Raw genomic sequence first — 11693 nt, 5'->3', positions numbered from 1 at the left:
CTCAAAATAAATTGCAAAAATTTCTATTTCTACCAAAAATAACTAAGACAGTCATTTCACATTCATTCCCACTTTTGCCAGTCCATTGCGGTGAAAAATGTCATGCCATTGTTACTTTAATTTGCATTTCTCTGACTACTTGTGAGATTTAAGTATCTGCTTTTTTTTTTTTTTTTTTTTTTTTTTTTTTTTTTTGATGTTTAAGGCTTATTCTCGGCTCACTGCAATATTCTTGCATTCCCGAGTATATACAGGCAATTTTTTGTATTTTTAGTAAAGATGGGGTTTCATTACACCTTGAAAAGTTTTACATGAGCTTAAGTATCTGCTTAATTATTAAATATTTTCATTATATATCAATTTGAGAAAAGTATTACAGAATTTTACATGCTCATTACCAAAATGAAACAGCTGTTTAACATTTTGCCATAATTGCCTCAGCTACTTTTCTGTTCCTTTTTAGTCAATACCTGTTTTTCTTTCTCTTTCTTAATCTGTTTTAAGGAATTCAATCATACAAGTCATTCTATGTCTTTCTTCCCTCTAAGGATAAACATTATCCAGAATTGTTTTTATCATCGATGAGGTTATTTTTCTTTTATTTCTTTGACTATTATCTACTTAGTCACAAAATACGTTAATGTGTTGAGTTATAAAAATATGCACAGCTGTTAAATTCAATGTTATATTTTTAGGATTTTTGCACATGCAACAAGATATTTAAGTGCTGCAATATATTCCTTTGTGTAACTAAATCACAGTTTATTCATTTATCTACTAAAGGATAGATTATTTTCTTCCACTTTTTCACTCTTACACACAGAGCAATAAATATCTTTTTATCTGTCTTCTTGTGTGTATGTGAGACGTTTTGTAGAATAGAAAGTTGGAATTAGAATCGCTGTCATGGGTTTGTACATTTTTACCATTCCAATGTGCTGTTGGAAAAATGGCACTGATAAACGTCATCTTTTTCAGAGCAAGTATGCTATTTTCTACTAGCTAGGAAATAGAATTCCTGTTTCCCCACATCCTCAGTAACAATCATGTCATCAGACTTAGTAAATCTGAGTGACATAAATGTGACATTTTGCTCTGCATAATGTTTTCGAGTTCTGTTCATGCTGTTGCTTGTATCTGTGCTTTGTTCTTTTATTGCTGGGTAGTATTCCATTGTGTGGTGGTACCACAATTTGTTTATCCACTCACCTGTTGATGGACATTTAGGTTGTTTTTCCCTCGTGCCTATTACACATGAAACTGCAATGAATATTCCTATTCAAGTCTTTGTTTGGAAATATGTTTTTATTTCTCTGGGGCAAATAGCTAGGTACGAAAAAGCTAGGTCATAAGGTGAGTGGATTATTGACTTCCTAAGAAACTGTTACTCAAAGTGGCTGTACCATTTTGCCTAAATGAGGGTTCTAGTTGCTCCATATCCTGGGCAACACTTGCTATCATCAGCCTTTTTACATTTTAGCCAAATATTAGAGTCATTGTGTATTTTAATTTATAGTTCCTTGATGACTAATGATGGTAATCAGTTTTTTCCACATGCTTATTTGCCATCTGTATATTTTCTGTGGTGACGTGCCTGTTCAGATTTTTCGCCTGTTTTGTACTGAGTCATTTGTCTTATTCCATTGTAAGAGTTCTCTACATATTCTAGGTACTAGTCCTTGGTCAGATACATGACTTGTGAATGTTTTCTCCCATCAGTAGCTTATCTTTTCATGCTCTTAGCAGTGTCTTTCGAAAAGCAAATGCCTTTAATATTTATGTAGTCTAATTTGTCAGTTTATTCTTTGATGGATCATGCTTTCGGTGTAGTATCTAAGAAGTCTATGTTTAACTCAGGGTCGCAGAATTTTATGTATACTTTAAATATGTGCAGTCTACTTTGTGTCAATAATAGATCAATAAAGCTGTAAAAACTAGCAATGCTAGGTGTTTGATGGAAGGGTTTTAAAATGATTTTAGTCTGCCATTTTGCTAGAATCCAGAAAGTTCTCTTTCGGCAGAGAAAAAATAGAATTTGTAAGTAAGTTGACCCTTGAACATCATAGGGATTGGGGATGCCTACTCTTTATGCAGTTGAAAGTCCATGTATAACTTTTGACTCCCCTAAAACTCAGCAACTAATAACCTACCATTGACTAGAATATGAATAACATAAACAGTTAATTAACACATATTTTACGTTATATGTGTTATATACTGTATTCTTAGAATTAAGTAAGCTAGAGAAAAGGAAATGTTAAGAAAATCATAAGGAAAAGACAATATATTTACTATTCATTAAGTGGAAGTGGCTCTTCACAAAGGTCTCCATCCTCGTCATCTTCAGGTTGAGTAGGCAGAGGAGGAGGAGGAAGAGGAGGTCTTCTTGTCTCAGGGGTGGCAGAGGTGGATGGAAGAAAATCCACATGTAAGTGGACCCGCACAGTTCAAACCCATGCTGTTCAAAAGTCAATTGTATTTACTAGAGGCATCAGCATATTAAAACACTAACTTAATTTTGTGAGGATTAAAACATAATAATAAGGGTGTTTAAAGAGGACAATATATACAGGGTTTTTGATTGAGACCTGAGTTCAATATCCTGGTTCTGCCATTTCCTTCCTGTGTTTTCTTAACTTTTCTGAGTTCCAGCTTCTCCATCTGTAAACCAGGGAGAGTAACCACATACCAGATTTGTATTAACAAAAATATCATTTGTAAAGAAGCTTCTAGAGAGCCTTGCCTAACACAGATGGTCATGAGTTTCCTTCTATTATTTGTTTATTTATTTTCTATTGGTTCTAATGCAATATGACTGATACGCTAGTTTCCTTTGTTAGTTTTGTTTTGAGACAGGGTCTTGGTTTGTTGCTCAAGCTGTTCTCAAACCCCTGGGCTCCAGTGATCTTCCCACCTCAACCTCCCAAAGTGCTGGGATTATAGGCCTGAGCCACAGCACCCAGCCCTAGTTTCCTTTTCTATCCTAAGAAGCTAAACCTCCAAAAGGGTCACTCTTTAGTATAATGTACATCACATCCCTCACAGATTATGACACAATACAGCCCATAGGAGGGAGTGTAATACAAAGGGCAAGTTCCAAGGATGGTTCAATTACAAACTTGGCCTGGGCCATTCGTTGTTCAGAGCAAAGTCATTTTTATTGTAATGAAATTTTAAAAGGCAGTTACATTAGTTACACATATACACAACCGACTTAATAACTGTTAATCATAGAGAACATTCAAGAAATACAAATGATTTATCCACAGCACAGTTCACATCCATAAGAAGAAAGAGAAATGGTTAAGTGCTTAAACTGTCCACTGACACCAGCTTATGAAATATTTTTCTGTCTTTTCTTTTCTTTTTTTTTTTTTTAAAGGAAACAGATTGTTAGATGAAGCGAGCTGTCCTGTTCCCGCACAGCCTGTGAAAACTCCATTTTGCCACTTTCAAAGTCAGTGCCCCACAGGCCCTGGCCCGTTGTTGACCATAACACCAGCTTTGGCCACAAAAGCCAGGGACACCTACGTGTGGAAATGTGCCTACACCACTGTGTGGTGCCTCCTTAAGTTGCCCCAGACTCCAGATGGTCAAGGAAAAGGTGAATGTCCAAAAGGCTCATGGCTTCTTAGTACAGGGGGTTTGGTGGGGAATGATCCCCGGCAAGTTAGGACACAGCAACTTAGGCCAAGCCCATGTTTTCTGGTAATATAAAGAACATTTCTATTCTGACTTGTTATTGGCTAGAGCTGTTCCGGTCACTGGCTTCTTCCTGTTTATGTGGCAGGTGAGAACCGTGACGGAGCAAGGTGAGCCCAGACAGGTGAGTGTTCACGTTCTCGCATAGCTTATGGGCTGCCCAAAGTGCTGCCGGGAGTGGGGAGACCACCATTCATTCCCTGGGACTGGTTTCTCTCTTGGCTAAAGCTAGAAGGACACTGATGTTTGCACGTGTGGCTAATCTGGAGAACACGTAGTCACGTTATTGACACAGAAGAGTAAAGCTCCCCAGTGTAAGTTCCTTAACAACCAGAATCCCCCCAATCTGCAATATTCACTTCTCATGAAATAACAACAGTGTAGAATTTGGTATGTTGGAGAGTAGAGCAGAATATGGCTATTTGTGATGGCTGTCACTCCCTGAAGCCAAAGCTAAAAATAAAACTGGGGAGAGTGACGCATGGGCAGAGTGTTCTAGAGCCATCCTTGGCCATCCTGTTGCCATCACTGACCCAGTCCTGATGGAGCCTTACTGTGGCTGCATCTGTGTCTTTGCTGTGGCCCGGGTTGTCACTGTACAGACCTCTTCTGTGGGAAGCTGTCTGCTTGTCTGGCCTAAGGAAAGTCAGTTGAAAGTCTAGTAGTTCAGATGAGGTGTGAGCGAGGAAGTGAGTCACAGAGCCAAACAAAGTCACAAGTGCCTCTCCCCTTCCTAATCCAGCTTTGAGCCCATCTCCAGTCAGAGAGGTATCTGCTGGGCATGGGCGGAAGGACAAGCAGACCACAGGGGCCATGAGCATTCTGGCCTCCAAGGCTGGGCAGGACTGGCATGGGAGGTGCTTTTGCAAACCAACCACGATAATTAAACCTTCTGCGGTTTTAATTCTTACTCCAGTATGTCTCGAAAATCCTTGGTGAAAACCCCTGGGACATGTGCGATTCTCCCAGTCCTGGGCTTCTCCCCCTCCATCACCCCTATTTTCTTATTGGCCCCATGATGGCTTTTACAAATCATAAGCAAAAAGTGGGGTCAGACTCTACTCAGATTTCCCACCTGTGCTCCTAGTACAGAGCTGGAAGGGAAGGAGGCTGGGCCTATTTAGTCATAATGCCTCCCCGTCAGGTCTAGCTTTCATTCATCCATGAATCCTCACCCAAGGGCCAAGAACTGAGTTCACTGCATCCTGAACCCCTGTTGAGGTAGGAGAAGATGATGGGAGCAAGGATCCTCTCCTAATTTTGTTGCATCCCCTCAGTGCCCACCACAGCTCCGGATACAAGGCAGGTTCACAGTCAGCGTGTTCACCTGGGTCTGTGTATGCACCTAAGAAAAGCCCCCAACTCTCCTCCAAGAAACAGAAGGCAAAAACAAACATACGACCCCCCAAACTTCCAAACTCACAAGCTAAAGGCTATAAAAAGTCTGCTTTCATTTCACTGAGAAACACTTCTTTGATCCTAAACCTATTTTTGTGCCTTTTTTGGGGGAAATAATTATGCCCATGGCCTGGGGCAAGCTCAAGGCTGCTGGTGGCAGAGGTGGCCCCAAGGGCAGGGCAGGCAGAGAAAGGCCCATTCTGGGGCTGGCCCTGGGAAGATGTGCAGGGTTTCAACCACCTGCCATTTCCCAGAAGTAAGAAAGCCTGTGAGGTTGGAGTGAACACTGCATGCATCTACAATGGAGACCCAATCACCATTACAGACAAAAAGCTCTAGAAACTGCAAGGCTGGGATTAATTTAGAGTCTAGGAACTGTAGTCATGCACAGCTGACGACCAGTCAAAGGCGTTTTGCTAAGCAGTGTTTGACTTTTGTAGATTCCCCAGCAACACTGAGCACACGGATCTCCCTGGCCAGACAGGGCTGGGGTTTAATGTGGAGCTTTCTTTTTTTTTTTTTTTTTGAGACGGAGTCTCGCTCTGTCGCCCAGGCTGGAGTGCAGTGGCGCTATCTCGGCTCACTGCAAGCTCCGCCTCCCGGGTTTACGCCATTCTCCTGCCTCAGCCTCCCGAGTAGCTGGGACTACAGGCGCCCGCCACCTCGCCCGGCTAATTTTTTTGTATTTTTAGTAGAGACGGGGTTTCATTGTGTTAGCCAGGATGGTCTCGATCTCCTGACCTCGTGATCCGCCCGTCTCGGCCTCCCAAAGTGCTGGGATTACAGGCTTGAGCCACCGCGCCCGGCCTAATGTGGAGCTTTCGATGGATCACAGCAAACACTCTCTCCAAACTCCTTCCTGCAAGCTGGGCTCACTCCATTCTCAGGTTTCTAGAACCAATGCCACTCTTCCTGGTCCTGCAGAATCCATGGGTAGGGATGCACGGGTTGTTTCTGAGCATTTGCACTACCAACCAGCATCTGCGAGGAGCTACCTGAAGGACTCTGGGAGGAACATGAGGGCTTTCCCAGAGGGTGGGTCCCTTCACCTGCCCTGCAGCAGCCACAGTACATTTTCTACCATATGGGAGTCAGTGGGCTAATGGGCTGGTGATGAGAAACAGGGAGGGGGCATAGTGGTCACAAAAGGAAGAAAACACAAGAGGCTGAAGGAGTCCTTACTAGTGTAAGGGGTGTGGGAGAAGGCAGAGGTCCCTGAAAACAGGGGGATGGATTCTTATACTCTCTTCAAATCCAAGAGAAGCAAAGCAAGCCAGGGATCATGGGCTCAGAGGTCAGCCAGGCAGAAGCTTCTAGAGTCAGCTCTTGTTCCTGTCTTGAGACCACCGGAGAAATTCAAGGCCAGTGGGTGTGTGGCAGAACCAGAACTGGAACCCAAGTCTTCTGCCCCTGAGACCTGCACTCTTGTGCCTCCCAGAGCTGCTGTTCCTCTAGTCGGGCTGAAGAACAAAGGCTCAGGTGGCCTGGAGGAAAGTGTTTCACGGTGCCCATGTGAGGACACCTGGGCATCCTACCCTGCTGTCTACATCTGTAGAGAAGGGACTGGCCTCTGACCTCAAGGCATGCTGTCCTACAGGCTCTGGGCAGCCACAAGGTCTTCCTCTCACCAGTGGGGCAAGGATGAGACATGCCTATGTGGGACCAGGAACACAGCTGTTCAGATCCAATTGGGAGGAGGGTGAGTGCTCCCATGGGGCTCCTGTGAGAGGAAGGGGGTGCTTCCTCTAAGAGGAGGAGCTTGAATCTGCACCAGGGGCTTGGACCAAAGAACTGACCTACTCATGTGAGCACGCCCCTAGCTGTGCCTCCTGGTGACCCTGCTGAAGTGCCAGCCTGTTAGCCCAGCTCCCAGACCCTGGGCCGAGCATCCTGTGGTCATGGCTGGCGCTGCTGAGCTTGGGGACAGGGCCACACATTTTGGCTCTCTACATACTCTGGATTCTATACACTCACGCTGGCCACACATGACAGACACAAGGCACAACACATCCATCAGGACAGCAAGTTCATGTCACACTGCACAAATTACATACGTCCCATGGCGCGATGGATGCACAGACAGACCAGCGGAGCTGAGGGGCAGATACCTCCGTGTCTCTGTGTTTCTTGGCTCCAGCTGGTGGAACAAGGGTTGTGCGCTCTCCTTGCCTATTTTTCCAGCATTTCCCCGGAGCCCCACGCATCCATTAGAAGGGAAAAGCAAGAAGAAATCTGCTTTCAGCATCCTGGGCAGGCCTGCTGGTGCTGCTTGGTCACTCTGGGCACTGGCTGAACTTTCATGAGTATAAATTGTCTATTAAGAGATTATTCACAACCAAATTTAAGGACCCACTAGGCTCACCTCCTGAGCACACACAGATAAAGTACAATAAATACAACTGATCCCCTAATGTCTGCCAGGGCCCCTGGTCAGTGGCCGAGCAGCCACGGCTGCAGGGGAGAGTGGAGCAATGACGTGCCTGGGGACACAGAGCGGGGGAGATGGCTTCTGGTTTGGGGGGCCCACGGCAGGGCAAGCAGGGCGAGGGTGAGCCTCGTTCACACGGGCGTCGACATCACAGTATGGGTGGCACTGTACAACAGGAGACTTGCTCTGCCTGCAGCTACTCAGAAAATGGTGGAAACATGCCCAGGTCGGCAAAGTCTTCGATGTTATAGTTGCCAGTCCCCTGGGTTGGATCTCCCGGCATGGGCAGCATGTCCTGCAGAGGAGAGGAAAAGAGAGCCACAGAGGAGTCAGCTCCTCTGTCCGTGCACTGGGCATGTCCCAGAAGCCCAGCCTGCACTCACCCTCATGGCCATCCCTAAAGGGGCAGCCCAGAGGTCCTCCCCAGCCTTCTGCGGGATGCTTTGGAGGGGTCCTCAAATGTCTGAGGCGCTGAGAAACTGTTCTCCCCAGGGAGCTGTTGTGACAGCAGGTAAATGGCATTAGGACACACCCTTTGTCTATCTAAGGTTGAGTCAGGGACCCAGGGTAGACGAGAGCCCCATTGGCAGGGGACCCCAGGCTGGCCCCAAGCAAGGTGCACATAGCAGATAGCAGATGGCCAAAATGCAAGAGAAATCCAATGCAGAAATGTGAGTGGAAGCAGGATGTGCGTGGAGACCTGGGTGGCCTGTCTTCCATGTTTATCTTAGTGCAGGGATAAATCCCTGAATGGTTAGATTTCAGTTTCAACACGTCTTTCAAGTTCTCTGGGCCTCAGATGACCCATCCAGAAAACGGGAATAGCACTATTTCAATGTCTTACAGCCAATTCCCCAATATGTGTTCTGTTGAATTCTCAGCCCATGTGATGCTCTGTGAGAAAATAATTCTGTGGACAAATAAGTTTGGGAAACAAGGCACACTTTGCCTACCTCCTAGACATCCATAGTCCTCATTGGTGTAATAAAAGTTCTGATATGTCGTGCAATAAAGAAACTTAATAACTTTGTTTAGCCAGCGTTTCTTTTTTTTTTTTTTTTTTTTTTTTTTTTTTGAGACGGAGTCTCGCTCTGTCGCCCAGGCTGGAGTGCAGTGGCGCGATCTCGGCTCACTGCAAGCTCCGCCTCCCGGGTTCACGCCATTCTCCTGCCTCAGCCTCCCGAGTAGCTGGAACTACAGGCGCCCACAACCGCGCCAGGCTAATTTTTTGTATTTTTAGTAGAGACGGGGTTTCACCGTGGTCTCGATCTCCTGACCTTGTGATCCGCCCGCCTCGGCCTCCCAAAGTGCTGGGATTACAGGCGTGAGCCACCGTTCCCGGCTAACCAGCGTTTCTTAAGCTTATTTGGCCAAGAATTCTTTTTAGCATCGTGACTATGAAGATCCATGTCAGGAAATTCTGCCTTACGGGGTTGCTGTGGGGCCTCAGAATGGGCAAGGAACAATGCCTTACAGAAGGAGGAAGGAGGAGAGAAGGCTGCAGTCAGGGGAGGCAGGCGAAGGCCTGGGTGAGTTGTTCCCCTGCACATTCACAGAATGCTACCCTGAGTGACATCTGAGTCCCAGGACTTTGTCTGTGAAGACACAGCTGACCCTGGCAGGAGAGGGGCTTGGGATGAGGGTGGGGTCAATGGAGCACTGATTCTTGAGAAGGAGGCGTTGCGATCCTGGGAGTTTCAGAACCCTCCCACAACGTGGTTCCTGCCCCCATCATTGCTTTGCAGGGCAGGCCTGGTGCATGCAGGAGGTGCCTGGGTTCCTGTTACAAGGACCTGGAGGGATGAGCTGAGCTCTTGGCTAAGGGGAAGTTAATGGGCTCGTACCTCCATTTGAAGCCTTCCAGTAGGAATGTTTCTGGCTGAAAGTTGAGCCAAGGAAGCCCACAAGGGGCAGGGCACCTGCTCTGTGGGGCTGCAGCGGTGCCATCCCCAGCCACACAGTCTGCCTTAGGCACACGGGATGGCCTAGAAATGTCTCAAATAATGGAGTGTTTCTAGGTGCCCAGGTATCCTCAACCAGGGACTCTCCCTGAGCTTAACCACAGAGGACAGCAGAGCCAGGGCAAGGCTGGTACTGAGCAAGGGACTGGGTGGGGATGTTCTCCACATTCTGGGGGCTATGGTGGGGAAAAAGAGGGTCAGCCAGTGACAGACAGCCAAGCCTGGGGGCACTTGCAGCTCTTAAGGAGAGACCCCCTTCGGTCTTGGTTTTGTGCCCCTCCCCTGGATAGCTCTGGAGTCTGGGAAGCATCTCCAACTGCAGCCTGCCCTATTGTTTGGCTTAGCTCAAAGGCTACCTCGGCCCCTTCTCCTTCCCACATGCACTTGACGTTTCTGGCTGGGTAGGATGGGGCCTTCTACTCCTGGACTCCCTCTAGCCCAGGCTGGGCCAGAACTCACGATGGCTATCGGGCAGGCGGTGGTGCGGCAGAGCCCGAGGGGGAAAGGAAGCAGAGAGAAGGCGCCGGTACCTACGAGAAGGCGGTGCTCGCTCGATTTACCTGGAACACTTCAGTCTGACCGGGCTGCTGGTGGGAGTGCTGCTCACCGCTCTGCTGGCCGTGGTGCTGGCTTTGCCACTGCGACCAGACTTCTGAGGGCCGTCCTTGGAACTGCCCGCTACTTTGTCCACTTTCAGCTGAAAGATCCGACATACAGTACACTTCCTTTAAAAGCCATCCCGTGGTTCTGTGAGACCTAAGAACCACTGCGGCTGGAGGGCCTCCCACTTCTGAAAGGCATGTTCCATCCAGAGCTGGAGGAATGCATTTGCTATCCTCGTCTTTCTCACTGACTGAAAGATCATAAATTGAGGGGATAAGAGACACAGGAGCCCTTTGCCCAATGGTGCAGGTACTTGGCCAGAGAGGGTGGCTCTTCCTGAGGTCACCTGCCAGGTGACTAGGTGCTTTAAGCCTTGGAGCGCTCCTTGCACTTGGTGACTGTGCACAAAGGCCTCCTGCGGGCGTCTGGGGGCAAGGGGCATGTCTGTGGCATGCAGAGCGTGGGCTGACAGAGGGTCTGTCCTTGGCAGTACGGTGTTGGCATGAGGAGGAAGACATACTTGCCCCTACTCCTGACTCCCTCTCGGTCCACCGAATGCTCTTGAAAGGCATCTGGTCCCGCTAGAGGAAAAGCCTCACCTTGGCATTCCCCTGAGAACTGCCAACCTCAGCCTCTGCCTCCTGAGCAACTCCTCGGAAGCCACACACGCATTATACAAGGTCCTCCTACAGGGCCAAGCACCACAGTCTTTTCCGGCCTGGCTCTTTGGCAGAGTGGTTTTTTTTTTGCATCAGTTTGTTTGAGGGGGAAGAAATTTAGGCGCTGGTCAGATAAGATAAGGTTCCTCTGTGGGAATCAGCAAATTCATTTATAAATGAGAGCCACTTTGTTTCTGTCTATAGTTTATACAAAAAAATTGCCAATGGAAAAAACAAAAAACAGGAAACACAGGTGGAATTTTTTTTTTTTTTTTTTTTTTTTTTTTTTTTTTGCATATGAGAAAGAGTCTTACTCCACTGCCCTGGCTGGAGTGCAGTGGTGCAATCATAGCTCACTTCAGCCTTGAAATCCTGGGCTCTAGAAATCCTCCAGCCTCAGCCTTCCAAGTAGCTGGGACCACAGGCTCATGCCACAGTGCCTGGCTAATTAAAAAACTTTTTTTTTTTTTTTTTTTTTTTGTAGAGACGGGGTCTGGCTATGTTGCCCAGGCTGGTCTCAAACTCCTGGCCTCATGCAATCCCCCTGCTCTGGCCTCCCAAAGCCCTGGGATTACATGAGTGAGCCACTGTGCCTATCCAATAAGTGCAATTTTGTCTAAAAACATTTTTGAGATTCAACCAAAGAGGAGGCTTAAAAAATACCCTTCAAAGAGGATACCTTTAAGGAACATCAAAAATCTTAGAAACTTTTTTTCTTATTTCAAATCATTCAGTACCATTTTGGAAACAATGGACTCTCTACCAAGCTCTGGCTGGCAAGACAAGCTTCATCTTGTCCCATACTACTCTTTCCAACAGTCATGCTGGTCACAGGCAAGTCTCAGGCCCTATCCAACCCCCAACCTGGGCGCTGCGTTAATGAGAGGCCAGGTTAGAAAGTGTTCAGGGAGAAGAATCTCTCTCTCTCCTTCTCTCTCTCTC

At 47.0% G+C, this 11693-nt stretch overlaps 1 protein-coding gene across 4 annotated transcripts in view; it reads right to left on the bottom strand.

Annotated features, from left to right (window-relative positions):
• Positions 1-6437: 6437 nt before the first annotated feature.
• Positions 6438-11693, bottom strand: part of ARNT2 (aryl hydrocarbon receptor nuclear translocator 2) — a 199714-nt gene continuing 194458 nt past the window's right edge. For all 4 annotated transcript variants that reach the window (XM_050799957.1, XM_050799959.1, XM_050799958.1 and 1 more), the window contains exons 18-19: positions 10050-10186; positions 6438-7823 (exon numbers count right to left, since the gene is read on the bottom strand). In XM_050799957.1, coding sequence (XP_050655914.1) covers positions 7725-7823; positions 10050-10186 — 236 coding nt within the window. In that variant the 3' untranslated portion in view covers positions 6438-7724. The remainder of the gene's footprint in view (positions 7824-10049; positions 10187-11693) is intronic.

The sequence above is a fragment of the Macaca thibetana genome, chromosome 7 (genome assembly GCF_024542745.1).
Source record: "Macaca thibetana thibetana isolate TM-01 chromosome 7, ASM2454274v1, whole genome shotgun sequence".
NCBI classification, from domain to species: domain Eukaryota; kingdom Metazoa; phylum Chordata; class Mammalia; order Primates; family Cercopithecidae; genus Macaca; species Macaca thibetana.
This window is presented reverse-complemented; position numbering and strand designations above follow the sequence as displayed.